Source organism: Balearica regulorum, chromosome 2 (genome assembly GCF_011004875.1).
Source record: "Balearica regulorum gibbericeps isolate bBalReg1 chromosome 2, bBalReg1.pri, whole genome shotgun sequence".
Taxonomy (NCBI): Eukaryota; Metazoa; Chordata; class Aves; order Gruiformes; family Gruidae; genus Balearica; species Balearica regulorum.
In genome coordinates, this window is record NC_046185.1 from 147,462,645 (window position 1) to 147,486,575 (window position 23,931).

At 37.8% G+C, this 23,931-nt stretch overlaps 1 protein-coding gene across 4 annotated transcripts in view; it reads right to left on the reverse strand.

The window, feature by feature from the left end:
• NEBL (nebulette) overlaps positions 1–23,931 on the reverse strand; it is a 270,611-nt gene that overhangs the window by 124,073 nt on the left and 122,607 nt on the right. For 2 of the 4 annotated variants that reach the window (XM_075746339.1, XM_075746338.1), the window contains exon 4: positions 21,599–21,706. In XM_075746339.1, coding sequence (XP_075602454.1) covers positions 21,599–21,706 — 108 coding nt within the window. Of the gene's footprint in view, positions 1–16,388; positions 16,615–19,138; positions 21,707–23,931 lie in introns of those variants that run through there. The other 2 variants (XM_075746329.1, XM_075746330.1) reach the window with 2 other exon arrangements.

Below are 23,931 nucleotides of genomic sequence, written 5' to 3' on the forward strand. Positions count from 1 at the left end.
CACAAACCCTCTTTTAAACAGTCATGTGGTCCAGCTTCAGATATCTTGAGGAAGTGGGATGGACACATCTTTCTGCTTCATTCCAAAAACAATGTCACTTTTTATATCTCCTCATTGTAACTTTAAAAAAGCCTAAATCGGAAATGTGAAATAAGAGCTTACTGATTTCAAATACGAATTCAACATGCAAAACGCTAAGACAAATTGGAAAAGATAGGATTAGAAACCACATTCCATTGACTTGAAATAAGATTACATTGGCAGAAGTTATCTTGGTTACAGCTAAAAACTACATCTTCTAACAATCCTTTATTTTAAAAGCTTTATTATTTTTAACTGTTAGCCATTTATAATGGAGTCTTTCACCTTTCTATATCCTTCATATTTAGCTAGTAACGTATATTCAGCATCAATTTCTTTCCATATATTATATAAATGTTTTAAATTTTATATTTTCATTAAAATATTTTATATAAAGGTTTTATCACTTCTTCTATATTAAGAAAGAATTTAAGAGTCTCTAGTACTGGCTCAGACCAAAGGTCCATCTGGCCCAGTGTTCTTTACCCAAGAACGGCCACAAGCATTAGTAGGAAGCAGTATGGACAGGGTAAACATACATGATACTTCCCCCACTTACACACTCCCTGACTCCAACTGTTTTTAGTCTGGTGTATTTCCTGAGCCTGGTGCGGTTTGTCTCATTCCACAGCGGATTTTTCTTCTCAGTGCTTGCCCTGTCCTTGAACTAATCTAAACTTTTTGCACTCACATCATCTTCTAGCACAAAAATCCATCATACTTTCCACAAAGCACCTCCTTTCACTTAGTTTGATTGTACTTCTGACAAACTTCATTTGTTAGTTCCTAGTTCTTGCTTTAGAAGACAGGGAGAGCAGTCACTCCCTGACTACGCTCTCTATGATGATTTGGTAGACCTTTCTACACCACCTTTGCAAATTCTTAAACACCTTTTATCTAGGCTGAAGACTCCTAAGCCTGGACTCATTCATTCCTCCCATTGAATTGATCATCCTTGGTGACTTTCCAGAAACTTTTTTTTTGTTTAAGTTAAAGGTACTAGAACCAAAAACATTATTCAAAGTATGGGTGAAAAAGGGATTTCCACAGAGGTAAAATCAATTTTTTTTATTTTGTTTTCCATTGTTTTCATATTGTTTCTAATGGTTTTGTTGCTTTTTTCACTGCTATTAAGCACTGATACATTAGAAGTCTTCATAGAAGTAGCTCATGAGAGGTAATGGTCAGTTCAGAGGCCATTATTTTATAAATACAAGCTATACATATGCATTTATCTGCACCTTTAATCTCACTCTCCATTTCATTGTCCACATTGTACTCACTCTTATAAAGTCTTTTTGTAATTCTTCACATTCTACTCGTGACCTACCATGAATAACTTACAATTATCATAAACATTCTTTGCTTATCCCCTTTATGAGGTCCTTTATGAAAATCACTTCTTAACTGAGATTGATTCTGTGCAGTCTACTTTTGCATTTCATATTTATATTACAATTTGGTTACAGTTATACTACACTTAAGCTAATTGCTTTAAGCTTTGCAAATGAGGCCTTTTAAAGGCCCACACAAACACAGTACTGCCTGGAGTCATGGTCTGCTCACACATAAGTGCTTTAATTAGATCATAGTCATAACAACTGCTAATTTTTAAATTTCCGGTTAATTCTTCTACTCTGTCAGAGTAAAAAATTATATCAAATCACCCATATTGACTAAGTGACTGGTTTAAGAAGCTGTCACCTGTTAAATTTATAAACACTCCTCATTTAGGTTAAAGTTGGCTACTAAAATCCGCTTCCAAACTGTTATATAGCTTTCAATTATCCAAAAAGTTTCCTAATGAACACTTTCTGAATTCTTAAGAATATTTCTTAGTATTCAGATTTTAATATTAAAATATTTTCTTAGTATTGGCCATAAAAAAATTAGAAGAAGCTACTCTGGAAAGTTCTTAAACAATAACACTTTTGCAAAATGTAAGATACTTCACACATCTCTCATCAAGGACTAATCTACCTTGAATGATCTCGTTTCATTGAAGAAGGAAACAGAGTAAAAGTGCCAGAAGGAAGCACGGGGATAGTTACTATGAACAATACTTTGTTCACGCATCCTTTCTGCACAACCTTACAAACATCCAGTTTAATGACCTAAACAGCTTACATCATAATGGTTATTTGTGTGTGCAAATGTTGATGTGAGGGTCTACTATAGACAAAAATGAACAATAGCATTGCTTTTTAAAAACATACCACAGATTTTTTCACTGCTCGGAGATATCTTACACTACCAATGTTTCTATTCTCAAAGCACATTTTCAAAGTGAAGCTCATGGGCTGAAACCTCTTCTTAGTTCTGCAAAGCAAAATTCATCCATGGCGTTGTGCTTGTCATATGTGTAAGACCTGCTTATAGATTTCAGAATAAAAAAGCCTTGCTAGAATTAAATGATGAGGTAGGGGCTTTTAATTTTTTTTTCAGGACAGCACAGCTTGCTTGGCTATTAGCACTTCTATCAATAGCATTAATTTGTTTTTATTAAGACTAGTTTTTAACACTCTGTCAAGCAGGTTCCCACAAAGCAGTAGAGTAGGGAATTCTCATCATCATTATTATCTAACATAGCATTTCCATAATAGAATTCCAGCAGTATTTAGTGAATTAAGACTGAGACAGAAAATCCAGGGAAGAAAAAAAAAAGTGAGCATTTAAGAAGCCTTGATTTCCTTTGTGCTGACTTAAAAGTATTTCTAACCAACCTGCCAAAGCTACAGATGTATGAGGGGAAAGTGTGGAAGGCATCTGTCTGGGAAAGCACAGACAAAGCAGAGACATTGGCAAAACCCTGTACAAGAACAAGACTTTCAGGATACCAAAAAAGAAATTTAGTTTAAAAGACTAAGCAGTCTTTATAAACCATCATTTCAATAAACAATGGCTCTCTCCGCTTCTAGATAAAAACCTAATGTAGTCAAGGAAATATGTTTTTTTTAAAAAAAAAAAAGGGAAAAAGAAATAAGGAAAAAGACTGATTATTGCTAGCCATGTGGTAGCAGACTTCTTTTTAAAAAGAAGCAAAGGGAAAATAAACAATTTTTTTAAAATTAACAACTAACTTAAGAAAGGATCAAGCTAACTAAATCAGAATTTTAAAAAATGGTTAATGCCTATGGGGACATCAAGGTTAACTGCTGATAAGAAAGCTTAAATAGCTTTTAGCACAGTGCTGTTACTAAACCTTACAAAAAGCACACTTGAAAATTCCTCCTCCAAAGCATTACTTTATTCATCTACAGAGCTCAGGCTTCACTGTTTACCTTCAGAAAGCTATTAGCTATAGGGGATTGTAAATTGTCACTGTCTTTTGGAGCAATGACTCTAACATAAATAAACTTTGCTTAGCAATTAAAAATATGTCTGCTTGTAGACTGCACTTGAATAAAATGAATCATGCTTTCTATCATCAGGTTTGATACTGCTTTAGTGTCACATAAATGCAACAGTCCTTATGTGTCAGTGTAAGAACACTTCTGAAAAACCTAAAAATGTTAACTATGTTCTATAGTTCATTTTAGGAAAACTGTCCTAGATCATACCTAGAGCACTAAGCACATGCACCCAGACTTAAACTACTACTGGTTCGCTGAAATATAATCCTAATATGACCCTAAAAATGGTTTGTCAAATGCACACAGAAGATGAAACAATGTAGACCCAGTTAAGCAGTGAAACATGTAACAAAATAAGACCAAAAAGAGCAGCTGGATGTCCCCTCATTTTCAGGCTTGCACACAAACTAAGGGATTTCCCTTGATGCAACAACCTGCTGGCATGGCATTTGGAGCTGGCCACACAGATCTACCAAGAGGTTTGGCCTCCTGTACCTTGATGACTAAAAGTCTTTGGAACAAGTCTGCAGATTTATTGTTTCAGTAAACCAAAAAGAGAACGCAGTTATGCCTCTACATTTCCTGGCATTTTTGTAATGAAAATAATGAGCTAACATGAAATGAATCCCATGCTGAGAAACATGCTCCACTCCAGTGAGATGTTACCAGAGAGTCTCAGGAGAATGCCACCAACCACTGAGCTGGCAGAGGACTGTCCCAGGTGAAAAAGGAAGGCAGGACAGTCAGAGGCACATCAGTACACCTCACTGGCAAAACTGGCCAAAGTCTATAATTCAGGTCTCACATGGAAGTCACACCACTTGCCTCCAAAGAAGAAATCACTCTATAACTCATCCATGGTTTGGATAGAGTTGAGAAGACAAAAAGGAAATTTGCTGTGAGGGCAAACTAGTGGTGGCCATCTAGCTTTCTTGTTTTATGCTGGGCATCAGCAGAATGGGAGACACACAGCAGCTCAGCTTCAGTTTTCTTGGTGGAGTTGGAGACGGACAAAGGGCAGGAGGGGGAAAACTCTGGTTTGCTAGAATAGCCAAATACCAGATCTTGGCAGAAAAAGATACAGGAGACTGGGAGATCTTGAGCTATTGTCCTTCACACATTAGAACTGGAGTCTCCTTGGTTTGCATGTACAAATGCAGCATGTAAAGTTACAGCTGATATTTCAAAGCCAAGTGTCTCTGCCAACCATTCATTCTGTTTATGAACCCATGCCAATTTAACTATTTATCCAGTAGAACTGGAAAGGATGATCAGCACACTACTCTCCTCTAAAGTTGAGAACTTTCATGCAATTTCCATAAAATTCTGTATAAAATTGATTTAGGGCATCACATACACAGGTGCCAGACCCATGTTCAAGTTTTTCAGGCAAAATAGGGACTCAGATCTGAATTCTTCTTTGGTTCAAAGGAATTGTGTGTTAACTATTATGATTTCTCTTTCTTTCCCTTCTTCTTCCTTCCTGCCTCGTCCAACTTTTGATGAAAAATAGATCTGCAAAGTGAAACTTCTCCAACGGCAGAGATACATAGGTAGCACAGAGACATAGCAACCTACACTTGAAATGAGCACCACACATAACAGACTACCACATATTCTGAGCACAGAAAAAGGATTGTCCTTGTTTCTGTTACAAATAACTTTGAAAGGCTCCACATTTCTGGCACTGCTGCTGCAGCAAAAGCAGTTGTGAAATTTCAGTATCTTTCAAAGTAAAAAGTATTCACGAAGCTCTTACTGCAACAGGTCAAACGCAAGAAATACATTCACATCTATACTTATAGGGACATAAGTACAATTGTAGATAATGATGGTAAGAATTTTAACAAGGTCTATCATTTTTAAGTTTTATACTGTTTCATATTCACATCAAGCAAGGAAATACAATTACCTTTACAAAAAAAGCTATATGAAACCAACAGGCAAGGAACTTCTTGAAGCCTGTATTCCCATAGGATCTTTTTTTCTCAATATTCTTTTTTTAATATCAACTAAAGGACTGTAACTCCTTGTGATAAAAGTTTTCCATTGGTACTTTCTATATTCTCCTATTTTTCCAACACGTCTGTCATTATTTAGGAAACCCACTACACAGCCATTGAAATTCTGCAGGGCCTAAATCACATGCCTATCACTTAAGTTAAAAAAAAAAAAAAAAAAAAGTATGTGTTTGACTGACTTTAAAATCCTTATCAGTCCAACTTGCAGAATGGGAAAGGAGACAATACTGTTGAACTCCTTTGGGTCTTTTTTTAGCACAAACATCTCTGAAAAAGTATCTTTAATATCTTTAAGCTCAAATGCAATCAAAATCAGAGAAAATTAGAACAAATCAACAGAGAGTCAACACGTAGCTGAACTTTCCTTGTTTCCATTCCTTAAAAACTGTTTTCCTATTTCGACACATTTATATTGCGATCTCAAGAAGCCGAGCTCCCCAAATTTCCACTTAGTACAACAAGCTTTACAATATGCCCAAATTCCAGAAATCTGAACCAGGAATAGAGAAGTGAAAGTGGAGTGGCCTGGCTGGATACTCTTCCTTCTAAACAAAAACCAACATCATCTGGGTGTCCTCTTAATCTAAAAACATTAAATGTGATATTTTACAGCATTTTAATTCCTGCAAAATCCTTACTGCAGATATACTCATGTCAGGAAAAGTACTTCTACCTGAATAGTCTTTTGCATTTGGGGAATGTATAGAACTACTCTGCAAATATAATTTGCCTCTGTCCTAGGTGTGATTTTTGAGATTCCACTGAAGAAAACCTGACAGAAGTTTTCTCGCACAGCTTTGGAGTAAGTGATCTCTTGCTCAAACTAACATTATAAACCTGTGAAGGAGGTGGTAGCTCCCAAGATATTTAGAGCTTTATGGGTCAAAGCAATAACTTAAATGCCTCCAGGAAACAGGTGGATGTACAATACAGACAGACCACAGAGCATTACGCATTCCTAAATTCCACATCAAACTCTGGAATCTCCTAGAGCTCACTTCTTGCCTATGAACTGTTCTCCAAAAACCACAGATTTAACATGAAAACAAAAAACAAGTAAAAGATTCTTTAGCTTTTCTGGGAACCTGAAAAACTGTTTAAAAATTAAGTCAGAGTGTGCAGAGAGCCTGCAAATATTGTGAATTACTGGTTAATCTCTGTCAGTGCACTATGGACTCCACAGTTAGGAGGATATCAAAGTCTGTCCACTGTTTCCTATGGAATTTAGCACTTCCTGAAGCAAAATGCACTATTATTTAATATTTTGCTTTCCTCTCCACTCCTTCACCATACTTGCTTTACAGATTGCCCTACCGGCAGTTGGTTGGGTTAACTCAGCATTTCCCCTGCTATCTGCTATGAAGGCAGGCAATCAAGGATGATGAGAGATAGGGGAAGAAAAGGTAACAACAGGAAGAGACAGAAGGATTTCTCAGTAGTCTGTGCTGCATGAGCACACCAAGAGACAGTAATGGAAGTAAGCCAATAGAAAAGGGCTAAAAACTGCCCATTTCTTTTGCAGAAGGCAATGATGGAGAAGTTTGTTATGATCCAGTGGTGCTGGTAGAAAAGTGGGTACAGGGTTGCTAGAGAGAGGAATAAATAACCCACTATTTAAAAGACCCATCAGTCACATTGGTATTGAGCAATAACTGTGCAGAGTGGCAAGATGAGAGTGAAAACATTTTCATGAAGGTGAAATACATTAAAGCTACAGCCAAATGTAAACCCTTTTATCACAGAAAGTAGTTCCACTGAGCTTCCAACTCCACCAATCCATCTATAACATTACATGGACATTCTCACATAATTGCCAAGTACTGCTATATATCAATAGCCTGGCAAATTACTTCTACCTGTTACTCAGGAAAGCAAATGTTGATTAGCCTTCAGGAAAAAAATTCAAAGACCACAAATTGGCAAAACTAGACCATTGCATTTATGAAAGTTCTTCCATATTACTGTAGGTATGTGGGTCTAAGAAAGGAATCCTAAAAGGGAACTTTAATTATCAAAATACAGCCTAAAGAACAAATGCTAATAGTAGTGAAGATAGTAAGAGAGGTAGAGAGATTTTAGATGTAACTTTTTTCAAGCAGCAATGGTTGATCCATGCATCCAATAATGTCTAAAAGAAATTGTTTGACAAACAAGAAACACCTAAGGTAACACCTGGTCACATACTGAACGTCAGAATTCTTAAGGCTTTCAAGATTGGGTTCAAAACATGTATAACAAGATTTCTGTGAATCAGTGGCCCTTACAACATGATGTTCCTAACTGAAGTGAGTTAAAGTGCTCATTAAACAGGAAACACTTCCTAAAATCCCTCTCTTCTTCATCCATCCAGTCCCTGAAATCTGCTAAGAAACAGAACTGAGCAAATGGCCCCATTTCTGTGCAGTATACATGTCAGAAAGCAAGCACGGAGCAGAATACGCAGGTGAATGAATGTCAGATCCACAGATACATTTTAACAGTCAGCTTTTTAGTTTCACAGAGGACTCTGTGCCTCAGCTCTCAACCCACTCATTTTATTTGGAGTTGGTGTCAGAAAAGGTTGTGTTGCAAAATATAAACAAATTTCTAACATGGAGATTTCCTTGGACTGTTCAAGTTCCTCAAGCTATTCTAGACCATAGGAATATCCTTCTACAGACACATGCCTACCAGATAAATCCTAAGTCTCATTTATACCCATAGGATATACTCTACTCCCAAGCCTCATTTATACCTCTGGCATATATTTATACGCTGCTCCCAAAGCAACAGCAGCCAGCTATTGCTGGCTACCTACCCTTCCTCCTGTCTGTATCTCTCTCTCCTCTCTCTCTCTCTCTCTCTCACACACACACATGGACTGTGTGCCTATCTTCTGCTGATCCAGACTCAAAAATCACGTTCCCACATCTGACAGATGCAGTATGTCATCCCCAAAATTTCAGACTCAGCATATCAGATGCAATAGAATCACAGAGTCATAGAATTGTTTAGGTTGGAAAAGACCTTTAAGATCATCAAGTCCAACTGTTAACTTAGCACTGCCAAGTTGACCATTAAACCATGTCCCTAAGTACCACATCTGCACATCTTTTAAATACCTCCAGGGATGGTGACTCAACCACTTCCCTGGGCAGCCTGTTCGAATGCTTGACAACCCTTTCGGTGAAGAAATTTTTCCTAATATCCAGTTTAAACCTCCCCTGGTGCAACTTGAGGCTATTTCCGTTAACATTTTTCTATCGGTTGCAGCCTGGCTCACCGGTTGCAGCCTGGCTCACCAAGCTTCCCTGTCAGGGGTCTCTGACCAGGCTAATTTTGCATGTTGCAATAACCACCTAATCAATCCATGTCTTTCTAAATCCTAATGGAGCACCTGCACATCCAGACATGAATCTTCCTCTTGACATCCTCCACAAACATAAATTACAAGTTTAGTGCACACACCAGACAAGTCTCAGTGACCCCTTGACAGGGCAAACAGAGGTCATGCAGCAATCTGATTTTCAGCATCCACTATTTCCACTCTTCCACTTTCTGAATTTTAAAGCCTGTAGTTGTAGCTAGTGTCACCCTCCAGTCTCACAGAAATGGAACTTTGAAGCGACTGGTTCCTAAGCAGGATAACATAAGCTATGTTTCCATTAGCAAGCACTGCAGCACAATAGGAGCAGATCTGTAGAATGAAAGAGTTGATGCTGAGGACATAAAGTCCATATTTTACAGCAGAGTGGAGTAGCTATGGGCTAGCTCTGTCTGGCCCAATGGATGGAAAACACTTCAGTGGATGGAGTGCACCATTCAGTTTAGTTTCATCTGGAATTAATCCACTTTGCAGACTCCAAGACAGTCCTGCAATGCCAAGGAAGGCTGGATGATTAGGAGATTCACTTAAAAAACACCAAAATGCTAGTGGGGCCAAAATCATCTTAGTTTTGACTAATACCTGGTCTGTCAATTGCCACGGCCATGCAAGAACATTTGCATGTACATAAGAAGTATCTGTCATATCCCAGTTACCTTTGCATCTCAGCCATCTCTTCAAAAATTTGCCATTCAAGGCTCACAAAGGCTTTCTAGTCTGTAACAGAAAGGTCGGGAAGACAATCAGATGTCGTGAATGAGGCCTGTTGTTATCAGAGAGGGTATATGGCCAGGTGTATAATAATCCTTTCTAACTCTTAACACTTTAAAATCAACCCAGCCATGCATAAACAAGGAAGCGATGGGCTCGTCACTGCTTGGGAGAGCTGGGCCACAGCTGTAGCTAGAAATGGCACAAGATACCAAGCTCATTGGTGGGCTCATTGGTCTTACTGATGACACCATCATAGCTCTGTTACTGCTCAATAATGCACTGTTAGGGAAGGTACCTATGACACACAGCCTTCCTCTCGCTAAGATTCATCCAGTTTCCTGCTATCGGCATACCAGAGCCTTCCTGACCCTGTCACTGGATTTGGGTCACAACAGTTAGTATGTCCTGATGGATTTAACTTTCACAAGCTTGTCTAATCCTTCTTTCAATGTATTTTATAATTCTAGACTTCACTGTCTCCTGTATCAATGTTTGACTGTTTGATTGTATGTCTCATTTTTGTTTTTCTAAGTACGGTGCCTGACAACTACACTCCCTGTTCCTAGTTCTTGCCTTATAAGAAACAGTAAATAATCACGTTCTCTTTTCCAACTCTATGCTGTGACTATATAGATTTATTCACTTGATCTTTTTTTCATACTGAAAGTTCAGTCCTCTTTTGTGTTTTCTCTGTATCTGTCCTACCCATTTTTGAGAAAGGTTGATGATTTAGTCTCTCATCCCTCAGTACTGTCACAGCCTTCTAAAAGTTTTTGCCAACACCTTCAGAATTGATAGTTCTGCTTAATTTTGTATCACCACCAAGGTTTTTGAGCCTTTCATCCAGTTCATTTCTGTTGAAAAGGAACCTGACCGCTAACTGAACTTCTCAATTCAAGACAGCATGCCAGCTATTATCTGAGCCAGAAACACGCACTGCACAGAAAGGAATGCTAAACAAAAGGCAATGCCAAACAAGTGACCTCATTCCACGCCCGCTGCCCTTGCCCTGGTCATATCTACAGCTCTCCTGGCACAGTCAAAGAAACCCTTTGGCCATTTCCCTTGTGTTCACAACACTGCAGCCAAGGGCAGCCCAGCCCACACCAGAGCAGTTTCCCCCGCTGAGCAGGCAAGAAAACATGAGAGATGAGATGGAGGCACCTTCCCAGATCCTCTGAATCCTTCATTTCCCATCAGTGGTGCCTGAGGGAGCAGCACTACTGAGTGGCTCCAGCTCTGCAACAAAAGGTAGCCAATATCATTCAAGAGAAAAGGTGACAAAGTGTCTTTGTCCCACTAGCTGAGAAGACTGAGAAGAGGAATTCCTGCTCAGTATTGGTACGCTGAGGCACAGCCTGAAGACACCCAGACCTTGCCCTGATGCAGACTCTGGGTCTTGCCACAGCTTCCCTGTAAGCCCATCCTCCCCTTATCCCCCAAAGACCACCTCTGCTGTGCCAGAACCCACACAAGCCACACTATACTCCTCAGCTGCTTACCCACTCACTATTCTGGAAAGAGCTACCCTATTATGCCAAATCCTATAAAAATCAGTTAACCCCAGCAACATAAGTCACATACTCCAGAGTATATTTCTCTTCTGAAGTCTGGATAAGGACTGGACTGGCCAAACTGGGCAGGGGTTCACTTTACACCATCACTCCCTAATGAAGAAAGAAGGAAGCCGATATAAAGCAGGGGCAGCAGGAGTGCAGCTCAGGCTCAAAACAATCAGCCTTGAAGTTCAAAACAACCACCTCTCATATAACATTTTCCTCAGACTAGACTTTCCCAAAGTCCAGTATTTAGTCACTACAGGGACTGAGGTTTGGACTCCCTCTATCTGCTACCTGTGGCTTGTTTAGTGAAATATTCAGTATCTGCTCATTTATACCTCATCTTTCTGGTGGACTGAACAGGGTCACTGACTTAGCAACTGAGGAAAAACAGGAGACAAAGAAATTAATTCAAGGCAGATCTGGAAAAAAAAAATTTTAAAAAAAAATTCTGTTTTCCATTAAAATATTGTGGTTGCTAATAGTGAGACTATGTTGGTGTGAGACAGAGAAAGAATCTTTTAAAAAAACATTTCTGTAACTAAATCATTAATTGAATAACACCAGAGCAGAAAGGGTTAGAAAGCAACACTTGTGTCACTGTAATCTGCTTTTTGGAAAAGTGAACTCTTATCCTTCAAGACCTTTGTAGACACAAGCAGACACGTCACATGCAAACTTTTGCTACTTCCCCTCTTGTGTTAGGATGCTTTAAAAGTTTAGTCATTACTCTTACCATGGTGCTGGCTTTGTCACAACTAATGTATCTACTGACAGGCTAAGGAAATCACAGACATATGTGTTAACATGCAAAAAAAAAAAAATCTGAGTGCCACAGAGGACCAGATACCCCTGCTGTCAAGGTCAGTGATGTCTGTGAACATCATAGGGGTGAGACATTCAAATCTCCAGGGAATCAGATTAAAGATGGTATTAGCTTTAGAAGAAGCAGAGCATCTTGTTCTTCAGCAGGAGGTTTACTGCCTAAGATGCTGCCCTAGCAACTGATGCACAGTATAAAAGCATCAGGTAAGACAGAATTAAAAGCTGAAATGATAAGTAGCTAATGGATAATATAGGAAAATAAGGAAGTAAGAAATTATCTTTTACTTGAAAGCATTTAACTACTCAAGGATCCCTGGAGGTGCTAACTCCTGGTTCTCAACTTTTTGGCTAATTAATTTTTTCTCATTCTAAAAGCTTCATTTTAATTAGCTCCCAAGTTGAACTACTACAAAAAGAGTTTTTATTTTCATTCTCTTTTTACTATATGTAAAAAACAACTGGCTTCAAAAATATGTACTCATTAAAAATAATGAGTGATTCTGATATTGCTTAAATATATTCAAGTGATATAGGAAAATGTTGGGGGTTTGTCATGATTTAGTTGCTTAGTATCACAACAGAAAAAGCCATATATTCAAATATCAGAAACCTTCCAAGCCAATTTAGTCTTGAAGTCACTAGTGTTTAACAGGAGACTCAAAGCCTTTAGTCAGATGACAGACTAGAGCTTACAACAAACACTTTTTACAGTTGTCTTCATTACACCTTGGAATTTTTCATTCCATAAACTACAATACAAAGAAGCATGTGCCCTATAGTCGATACTGCAGCAAAATGTGAATATAGCATAACTGTAAATTTTATGCCTACATTTACATAGCTGTTTTGGCCTCCAATTAGGATGTTTAGAGTTTTAAATAAGTACATATTGACCTAAAGGTTTACTTGCCTTTCACATAAGCCTTGCCTTGCAATACAAATGTTATATCAAAAATAGGAGATGAAACAAGTTAGACATTGCTATATTTTTCTTTCATATCTCCTAACAAGGTATTTCTATTTTATTATTATTTTAAACGGGAGGGGAAGAGGTATTTTTCTGGACTGGATTGAACATTTTGATCATCAAGAAATAGAGCGTTCTTTACTGAATTAAAGTGTATCTATCTCATGTAAAGCAACCCATCAATCCAAATACAGGTTTAACCAAATACAGGTTCACTTAATATTTACCAATGCTAGTGACATAACTGAATGCAATGCCTTAGATGTTGGAGTTGAATGACATTGTTCTAATGTATCACAAATACATGTTTTAATTATTTTTCTGTAATGCCCAGCTTTGTTGCCATTGTCTAAAGAGAAGCATGATAGGACATCTCTATCAAAATATTTAGGCTATCATTTGATTCAATTCTACTTAAAGTCTACCGTTTTGCAACCAGTTTACAATTAGCATTCATTTCTCATGCATGAGTTGACCCACTTACAAAATGCAGTAAATCTATGCCTTTGGGGATTTTTCTGGACAGCTTGTTTTACTTCTACCACACAACTCATTTTATATTGTCAATATAGTGAGCAAGGTTACAGTCATCCTGTCAAATTTATTTATTTAAATTAGAATCAGAAAGACTATACTATTCCCTGTGGAACTTCACTGAAAACTTTTTGAAACTTTGAGATGTATTTTAACATCATAAAGGCTCTATAACTTTTGTAATCAACTAATTTCATATGAAAGCAGTGATACAGAAGAAAATAAGCAATAGTTACAGCAATTTCTTCTATAACCTTATAAAAAGGACTTCTGAAATCCTAGAAAAAACATAATCAACCACAATAATATATATCATATTTGCTAAAAAAGGAGAGAAAAGAGTTTTTTCTAACCAAGCCTAAAGAATAAAGCCAGATGGAATACAACCATTTAAGAGGCAGCTATGTAGGCGTTACATCTGCTTGCTTTGACTACCAGAGATCCACTTAACCTAGAATATTTCCCCCTACATCTTTGAGGACAGTTGCAGCTTCACATTACTGAGGGTTCTTTTGAGGTCACTTATCCATCCTCACTGTGGGGCTTATGAAAGCCTTCCCCAAACAGAAAATGTCCCAAGGCCACATGCCGTTCAAGTCCAAATGCACGCGGCTCTGACAGACAGGCACTTCCCTTCTATACAATTTACTGATGTGGCATTTTTCTCTCACGTTAGTAGCTTAACTAGAACTTCAGTATAAATTTGGGGTTAGTGTTTCAATGCACTTACCCAAATGTCTATCTGAATTTACACACCTAATGCTATTATGGGCAGTATAGGATATAACAGCTCAAACAACTCACTGGCACCCATTATAAATCCCTGTGTTTGATGCTAATGGTTTTTCTAAATGCAGTTGCCTCTCTTGGGCAGGGGTTTGTTTTCCAGCTTCTCAATAGTAAAATGCTTCTGTTCTTTCTGGTGAAGAGTTATGCATCTTTCCACCTGTGTTACAGAAGAAGTGGTCTTATAACAATGTCACTGATAGACTCCAATACTTCTTCTGCTCTGGAGCAGAAAATTGATCTTCAGCAGGTGAAGAACATCACCATGTTAGGGATATCTGTTTTACTACCCCCATGGAACATGACCTGATATATTATATACATCACTGCAACTTGAAAGTCCACCTGCTCAGTAGAACTTTTCCAGTAGTTAAAGTCAACTAAATTATTCAATTCCACCTGTACTGACAGATTCATACATAATGATTGTAATGAGTATCTGACATTCCAAAAAGTATCCTTCAGCTTGGCATTTCCAAGTCTAAAAATACTGTTTCTTTCCACATGTTGGGAGTTATTGCCATATATATCACACGGATTAAGAACTGGAGACCAACAAAGAGAACCTGAAAAAGTTACGGGTACAAAAAAAGAAGTCAGCACCAACGCTGATGAATCATGAATGCACTGCTCTGGATTCTCAGGAATCTTTTCTTCCCCACAAACAGCTGCAAAATTCCCTAGGAAAGATTATGCCTCCCTCTACCTCTAACAGAAGGCTGACATAGAAGATAACAGTTTACTCTTGGTGCCACTTACTGGCTTAGCATGAATACTTTAATCTCTGTGCTCTAGTTCTTCATGTGAATAAGGATTGCATAAAAAAGGGGGATTCCAATACCTCCTCAATTCTTAGACAACTCTGAAAACAATTTCATTCAGTACTGTTAAAGAAGTGAGAAAGAAGCTTTGAGGAAAACTCCACAAAGAAGTCACAGGTTGATTTTACAACATTTTATGGTGTGTGAAATATCATACTGTACAGTAAATGAACAAATATTACAAAGCTGAATGCTTGGTGACTTTTGTTCTATACAGGGATCAAAGCAGGAAGAAGTGGACAAAGCAGCATGCCATTAAATAATTTAAGACTTTTTACTGAAAATGTAGGTACAGAATTCATACACATAGGGGCTGATTTAACACTGCCTTTTTCTAATTTTGCATAATACCTTGATAATTATCATTAAAGAAAGATTTTTCTTTTTTTAAGTAGAATATACATTGAGGTTTGAAGTGTATTCTCAAAGGTTTCCAGTTGCTCACTTAGCACAAGTTCTATCTAAAATTTTACTTACATTTCCTTAGACTCATCATTTCTTAAGTATGTGTTCAGTCATTTTACAAATTTCTGAAAGTTTTACAGTATATGAAAGTTATATAAACATCTCCCAAAAATACTCATAGTCACTGAAAATTGACGTGATTCTTTTGCTAAGTCATTTCTAAAGCATTTATTAGGACCCTACATTTAAAGGCAGAATTATTTCTGCTTACTCAAAATAAGAAGTCAAAAAACTTCAAAATAATAGAAAGCCAAAGGACCTGGGGCTTCTCAGAATTTCCATTTGTATGTATCTATACAAAGCAAGATTAGAAGATAAATCCAGCAAAGGGACAAGGTTGGACATGACTCTATGCATGTATGTTCACTGCATAGTGTTCACAGTAGGAACTCCACCTTCTCGCAGAGATACACTGGTATCAGCAACAGGAATGACATATTCAACATCCTAGCTTCCAGCCAGAAACGAATGCTGTTGGACACAACTGGTAGATGCTTAATCACATGAGTTATATGCAGCATATTTGAAATGACGCTGTGTGGAATTAAGCCTATAGCATACCAAATAATGAACAGCTCTTGGAGTTGCAGTTCATGTTATATTGTCATAGGAACCAACGGGAGCAGAAGGCAATCAGTATTGGGGTGCACCAAGGCTTCCACGCCTGCGGCACTTCATACACTGGTCAGCAAGTGCTATTCTGCCTATGTTAGTAGACACAGTTGTCCTATATGATTAGATGCATATTTTCCAAATGAAACAACAACAACAACAACAAAATCATGCTTAGGAATATAAAAACAGTCAGATAAAGCGTGAATCACTTCAGCAGCAGTGAAAATCCCAGTGTTGCCTTGAACAATAGAAGCTCATTTTGTATGCGATTTAACATGCTTACCCAGTCTCTTCATTGGTGTGCCATGGTTGGTTTTGTGAAATGTAGACATTCATGTTGCTGTCAATTTTTCTTGTTCCCTTTCATGCTATTCTTCTCCTTCACTTGAATTCAATGGAGGGAAAAAAGCCCTTAGAGACAAGTATCTGCAGGCTTTACGCCGCGAATCCTACAAATGGAGCTCAGGGCCTTGTTGTTAACATCTTCTTCTGCCAATTTTCTCTACAATCTGTTTTGGCAATTTAAGAGACCATTTTATGTTTGAGCAAGTAAACAGGTTGAACAACTGTGCCAATAGCTTCCAAATACCGAGCCATGGCTCAATGTCTGTTTGGGCAGTTTCTAATTTCAGATGTGCAGATGTGCGCAAGTACAGTAGCAATGACATTTTTTCCTCCTTTAGTTGCTACATGAAGACATATTTGTGCCACATTGAGGTAGTACCCAACTCCTTATCATTTGCATCTTTCTTTAGAAAACAGGTGTTTAGTTGATTGAAATTAAAGGGGAAATCCTGTCCTCCACTGCTTCCTCTGAAGCTGTATAAATTTAACCGAAAGTAGAATGTGACCCTTGATACTTAAAAACCCCATGCAACGTATTTCATGAAAGATAATGAATACATAGCCTTTCTCATTCAAATGCACTGCTTTTGAGAATATTACAAGATTTTAGTTTATAAGAAAATTCTATTGCATATAACAAAACATTACATTTAAAGAAAGTGCAATTCTACATAATAATTCAATGAGTGTTCAAAACACTGTTTTCACACAAATAAGCTAAGAGTTTTGTTAATTTACTGCCTGGAATCAAGCTGCTAAACAACAGGAAAAAAAAAGGATGGTTGGTTTTATTTGCAGCTCTTCCAAAATCAGCTGGATTTCATGCTCACTCTCTGCATCCAATACAGGCTTCACTAACCTCAGGTCCTGGTATATGGGGGAGACACCTCCATCCCCCAAGGCTGATTCACAATGACCTTCTCTTTACTGACTAACTCTACTGACCTTCCTAACTTACGGTCTTCACCAGAACAGGATACCTTAGAAATGTGCTCTGTAAACCAAATTTAATCTGTTTATTTTCCTTTTTTTACCTTAAGAGACAGTTTTCATTTCACATACAATCCAAACCTCCAGGCAAACAAGTCACGTGCATATAAATGAACTGCATGACTCCATTTTGCTAGCTCTCAAAGGGAAGAAGGGCACAGATGTGTGCTGCTTCTTGCTCCCACATGACTTACGTTCACAACAGCATGAATGGGGAAGTGAGAAATGCTTACACGGGCTCTCAATGTAATGAGGGCAACCACTGTGAGAGCGTTCATGCACCCTTCCAGCCATACAACCAAGCTAACCTCTACTATCCAAGCACTGGCCTTTATCTTAATGAAAGCTTCTCACTTCATCAATTTGTATGGACACCTGTTTTGCTTTATACTTTGCAGACATTTACCAGGAACAGATTTAAGAAAGAGCAACCTACTTCACATAGGATAAAACATGCTTCAAGCCATGTATCTAGACATAAAAGTCTAGTGGCTGTAAGTTGCAGCTCATTCCTGAAAACTGCTGAAAGTGTTCCATTTCCCCAAAGGAAATGTTATTAGACTGAGTTCCCACTTCTTCATTTACCCATGTGTCATGATAGATACCAATAAATAGACTTTTGCCATCTTCTTTAAGTATTCTGTTCCTTTTGCCACCTTAACTTTTTCCTTGTAAAAACAGTTTACAGTTTGCTGATTGGCAAAAGCACCTATAAAAAGATGTGGTATTTTTTTCATTTTGAGAATATTTGCACTCATATTGAAAATCCTCTCAAAGTTCAAGGTGGACAAAAAACACTGCAAGGTCTTTTAACAAAATTAACACATTTCTCTGTGTGAGTAGTATAAATTTTGTGCATATTAACTACATTTTCAATGGCACATCTGCAGCAGAAGTGATGGAAATTTTATATTTGGAATAATTGAAAAAAACAATAAAATTTTATAATACTCATAAACATGTATACTTTTTTATAATACTTATAAACATTTTCACACATATTAATTCATAAAATGTATTTAAATTTTAAAATGCCAGCTCAGCCATGCAAAGGGTGCTAAAAATCCTGCAAACTCATCAGTAAAAAAAATTGCTCAGTTTATGCAGCCTTCCCTACATCAATCCAGACTAACATGCTAGTATGTCTGGTTTACACTTTTCAAGCTAATTAATGCTAAGAAGCTTTAACAGTTGTAGTTTGGGGCAACTGAACCTGAATGTCCCAGAGAGGCTTTGTGATTCTTTCTAACAAGCATTTTGTACATCTGCAGAATTAGGCTTTTAATGCTAAAAAACATGAGACACTGGGGTAAATTTCGGGGTTTTTTTCTAAGAAACTCCATTCTGGTCCTGATACATCCATTCAGCCACAAAATAAATTCCATTAGTTTGGTCTAAGTCTTCAGAGGCAGGATTGCTGGTGGCAAAATAGCAACCAAAATCCAACGCCCTCTGTCAACCCACTCTCCTCCCACCCCCCTCACTATCTTTTTTCCTTGCAAGGTTGATATTGATAGCAGAAGAGATTCTTTAAAAAGTCAGAGTACTGTGCTAATATTCATGTATGCTGAAAACTTAATATCAGGACAAAAAGACAATATTTTATGAAGATGTTTGCTAAATAACATCTATTATCATTACTTTTATTTTGTTATTTATCTTCATCAAAAATAGCTGCACTTAACTGTGCTCACTTACCCCTTCAATGAAGTTGTTACAATTTTGTTACAAATAGGCTCTTTAAGAAGTTTCTCATACTTCAAGGTGAAATCAAAACAGAACTGAAAATTAAATATATATACATTAGTATTCCTCCATTTTGCTATATATGAAAAGTAAAATTATTTTAGAATTATTAAAATGCTTACCTTTCAGTGTCTTGAAATCTTAATTAGGTCCATGATGTATACTGTTTATCTGATAAATACAAAAACTACTCTGTGTGGAATGCATTTCTATAATACAGGAGTTTTCTAATTAGATTCAAGTTGTGGCTTATGAAGAATTATCTTTCTAGGATACAATGCTATAAATCAAATTATTATTTTAGGGTAACCATAAATGAAATGCAACATCTTTTATCATGCACATTTTAAAATTCCATTTTACCCTTCACGATTAATTATTTCTAATAGAGTCCACAACTTGGAATCTCTGGCAGCTACATACATCAAGAAAAGAAAACAACTCCGTATTGTTGAGACTGAATGGAACAAATCTGTATTGTTAAGACTGGATAGAACAAATGTATATTGTTAAGACTGGGTGGTTAGGAATGAAGAGACAGGAGTGGTACATCCAACCACAAAGAAAAAAAAACTTAAAAGAAAAACACTTTTCACATTGAAAAAGATATTTCTGGGTCTGAAAAGGCAGGTAGATACCTTTGGTTCAGGAGCCAGTGAGTATCATAAATAGTGTAACAAGGTCTTCTGCTAGAAGAGAAACCCCTTTGTCCTACTCCAAAATAGAGGTGGGAAGAAAACTTTCTCATCTCACAAAACTTCTTGTTTGCTTTTATTTCCTGCCTTCCCACAACAGAAAACCCAATAAGGATTGAACATGAGAGAGAGAGAAAGAGTATGCAAGTGAGCTGTGTCATACTATCTATATTCAGACGCTGAGGGTACTGGGCTTAGGAGATCTAATTAAATTTCTCGGCATGCCAACATCCAAAACTGAGTACCGTGGGCCTGCTGTGGGGTACTCCTCTCAACCTCTCCTGACAGAGCAGACCCATGCAAGGGATTAAGTATTCATCAGAGCATTGCTCGTTTCATCTCCTTGATGCATTCCAGAACTACCCCACACAAAAGAATCACTCTCGCTCGAGGAAGCTACGTAGGTCATGAGAGGACCTAATTTAAGTTCCTAGTCTGAACAAAAAAATACAGCTGATTAAAACCAGGGACTCGCTGAAGTTTCCCAGATCCCAAATGGAAGTCTTAATGGCCATGCTTTTTGCCACTCTGAAGAATACATCTTTCTCTCTCACAAACCAGAAATTTCAGTTAGCCCCAGAATTAACATAAGATATGAGCTTTTGTTCTCATCTTATCTACCCACAGGAACATTTGTGCAGCTTTTAAATTAACTGTCCTCCCCATTTGCCACAGCTCCAGGAAATGAGCCCCAGTTTTTGACCTCAAAGACCAGCTCTGGACATCAAAATCCTAACTAGTGAATGCTTCGGCAAGAATGTTACATCTCCATTGCTGTCATAAACTAGTACTTTTCAGTGACACATCCCAACCTGAAAAACATTTTTTCTTTCCAGTAAATAAACCCATCATTTTCTTCTGATCATACTTACACTGGATGCCTCTGATGCTGTTGTTTTATTACTACAAGGAATGAATTAAAAAAATTTTCACAAGAAAAAACAAGTTCTCGCAGCAGAAGAATGATCAGGAGGGAAGCCAGGACGAGCTAATGGTATTGATTCTGTATCATTTCTAGTTAGTTCTTACCTATTTCATACATATCATGACTTGCACTACATATCACCCAATATTACATCATGCAGTGAGTTAAAGATGCTACAAGGGACTATAATATCAATAACTAACTTTCCTAATGAAAACATAAGTCAGGAAAAGTCCCATCGTTAAAAATCCCACTCCTGAAAGCATTCTGCCTTCAAGCTCTAAGCTAATGAAACATATGGTTACATTTTGCTATTTGTCATTCCTTTTTTGTCGTGCAGAACATTGTCTTGCATGTATTTTCTTTAAAACTCAGTATCAAAATTTTATCTGCTTCTAGAAAACTCCATCTTGCCAGTTATGCTAATTTTGACAGCCCCTGCTAAAAGAAAAAAGACAAAACTTTATGGCTTATATAATTTATATAGTTTCCATGTAAATAAAAAGTTAGAAAAGTATTCTTAGTTGCTGGCAAATCTATTAAAAAGGCAAAAAGTGTCAAATCATTGTAGTATAGAAAATAGTTTGAGCACATGTGCTGAAAGCTGGAAAGGTGAACACACATTGCCAATGTGCTGTACAAGTCCGTGGTGTAAAGTTACACACGCTTCAAAATCTGACATACACAAATCGGTCACCAAAACCAGATTCTTCACTCTCACAGACTTCATCAGAAACACCAACAAACACACTATTTCTCCATCTACAATCACTTTAGGTGGCAGTCACATACATTACTGATTTGTTCCTGAGTCCTTTTCAGTCTTTGTAACTCGGGCGTATCGGTGACAATACTGAACCCTCTTCCTTTGCTTTCTTCAAAGTCTCTTTTGTATTTTACCTACAGAATAGAAAATACAGAAGAAAAGCGTTGTGTTTATTTTCCACAATGTGCCTCTAGCAATGTAGCAAATTATTTTTTACTGTAAATAAAGCTTTCAGCCCTTAAAGGGGAAGCCTTCCTGCATCCACAAACGGACACTGGCAGCAACTGGGCAAAATTCCCCACTGCCCCAGCAACTGCCTCCTCCGGGGGTGCCACGGGCTCTCCTCCACGTGTACTACAACTGTGGAAAGATCCCTCTCCGTGGTCATTTCATTCTCAGGGCAGTAACCACAGTACTGCAGATGCCAACACAGCATCAAGCAAGCACGCACCTTCACACAAAAAATTAGCTATAACTAAATCTGGAGTCTTCTAATACACATATTCACATTCCAGCTTCTCTTCATGATGAGTCTACCATTCTCTTCCCCGGTTGAAACATAAATTACACGTTAAAAAAATGCTGCATGAAAAGAATATTTAGAAGATTGTAAAGGCAAACATTCATAAGTTAGAGAATGGTTGCCTCTACAAGCTTAATTTGTCCCTCTTGCGCAGATGCATTTGGATATTGTCTTTAATCAGGTAGTTATATATTACTCTTTGACAGGCCCCCTGCTTTATTCTGTACACAGCAGAGACGGTTCCATATGTGCTAGTGTCCTTTTTCGGGCCAGACTATTCAAATCCTACCATCAAGGTAGGGATATTAGTTTCCCCCAGAGGTTTTTTATAGCTCTCATCACAGTCATTAATCAATCTTCATAATGCACCCTGGAAAGTAGGAATGGCATTAACTGCACGTCTAGGGCAACCTGCAAACTGAGGTGAAAAAAAGCTTAATTTCCAAAAAACATACAGGGATCTCAGGGTGTTCACTCCCAGATTCCTAACCTTGAATATGTTCAAATTATGGACTTAAGTTACTTGTACAAATACTCAGTACTTCTGCAAATCAGTCTTGGGGAATCTCGATTTCAACATAAAGAAACAAGATGAAATCTGCAAAATCTTAAGTCACTGTTGAGCAACAGACAAAACTGTGTAGCAAAGACAGAGTTGGGACCCACATCTCCACGGATGGATTCAGCTACCTTATCCATAACAACTTCCTCTTACCTCCTATGTCCCCTGCTTTGTGCACTACACACATCCGGATTCTGCAACACATGGGAGAGCAGTAGTACAAAAAACAGTATTCTCCTTTATATAACTGATATCCAGAAAACATCCAGCTTATGCACCAAACTTTTAGTTCAAGGTCGGCATAGGCTTATTTCACCAACAAGCACTTAATGTTACAATGGTGATATACAGGAAAAAAATACCCTAGATCACAAAAGTAAAGTTTCACAAGGCTATAGAATACAGTTTCTTCTGCCCATCCTAATCCTCGATGTGTATATTCACAATCATTGCATTTTCTTTAAATGCAGTTTTAGTGTCTATAGTTATCATTGTATACGGTTCACACATAGGCCATCATACAAACCCTTGAGACACTGCAGTAAATGACCACAGCAGCAACCATTTTTCCTGTGTCCCACCTGTAGAGGTAGTTGAAATTCATACACGAATGACTAGATTTCACACAAGTGTATTCTTTTCACCACCCTGAGACCAAGGAAACAGCACTGCCACTCGCGCTTTTGAGGAAAGCATGGAAGTGGGCCATGCCCTTCTGTAATCTCTGCAGGGTTCAACCCTTTTCTTTCCATTTGACCACCATTTGCAGGCATCACTTTGTCTCCCTCTGAGCTTCTGAACTAGTCTAGTCCACCTCTCCCTGGCTTCTTGCTATGTCCCTTTACCCAAGGCACTTCAAATATCTTTCTCAAACATGCTTCTTCCATTGCTTATTACCTCCCTTTACTTCTATCAAACAGCCCTCCATCTTCCCCCTGACTCTCAGAGGCTTCCTTGAACACACTGAGTAGACATACTATTCCAGGACTGGTCTGGTGCTAAAAAGAGGTCTTATGAATATATGTGAACTTTCTTTATTTGAAGTCATACAAAACTTTACCAAATTTGGACAGACTTCCATGGCCAAGGACACGTGCCTAACACAAAACATTTTCTTCCATCTCAGCAAGCTTCAACTCTTCAGCCATAAATACTAAGACAACAGAGCTGTTCAACAAAAAAAAAAAGTGTCAGGAGTTTTAAATAAGGGAATAAAAGTCTGTCCCAGTCTCAGCACTGGCAACAGCTGAGTATTTTGCATAAAAATTCCAATT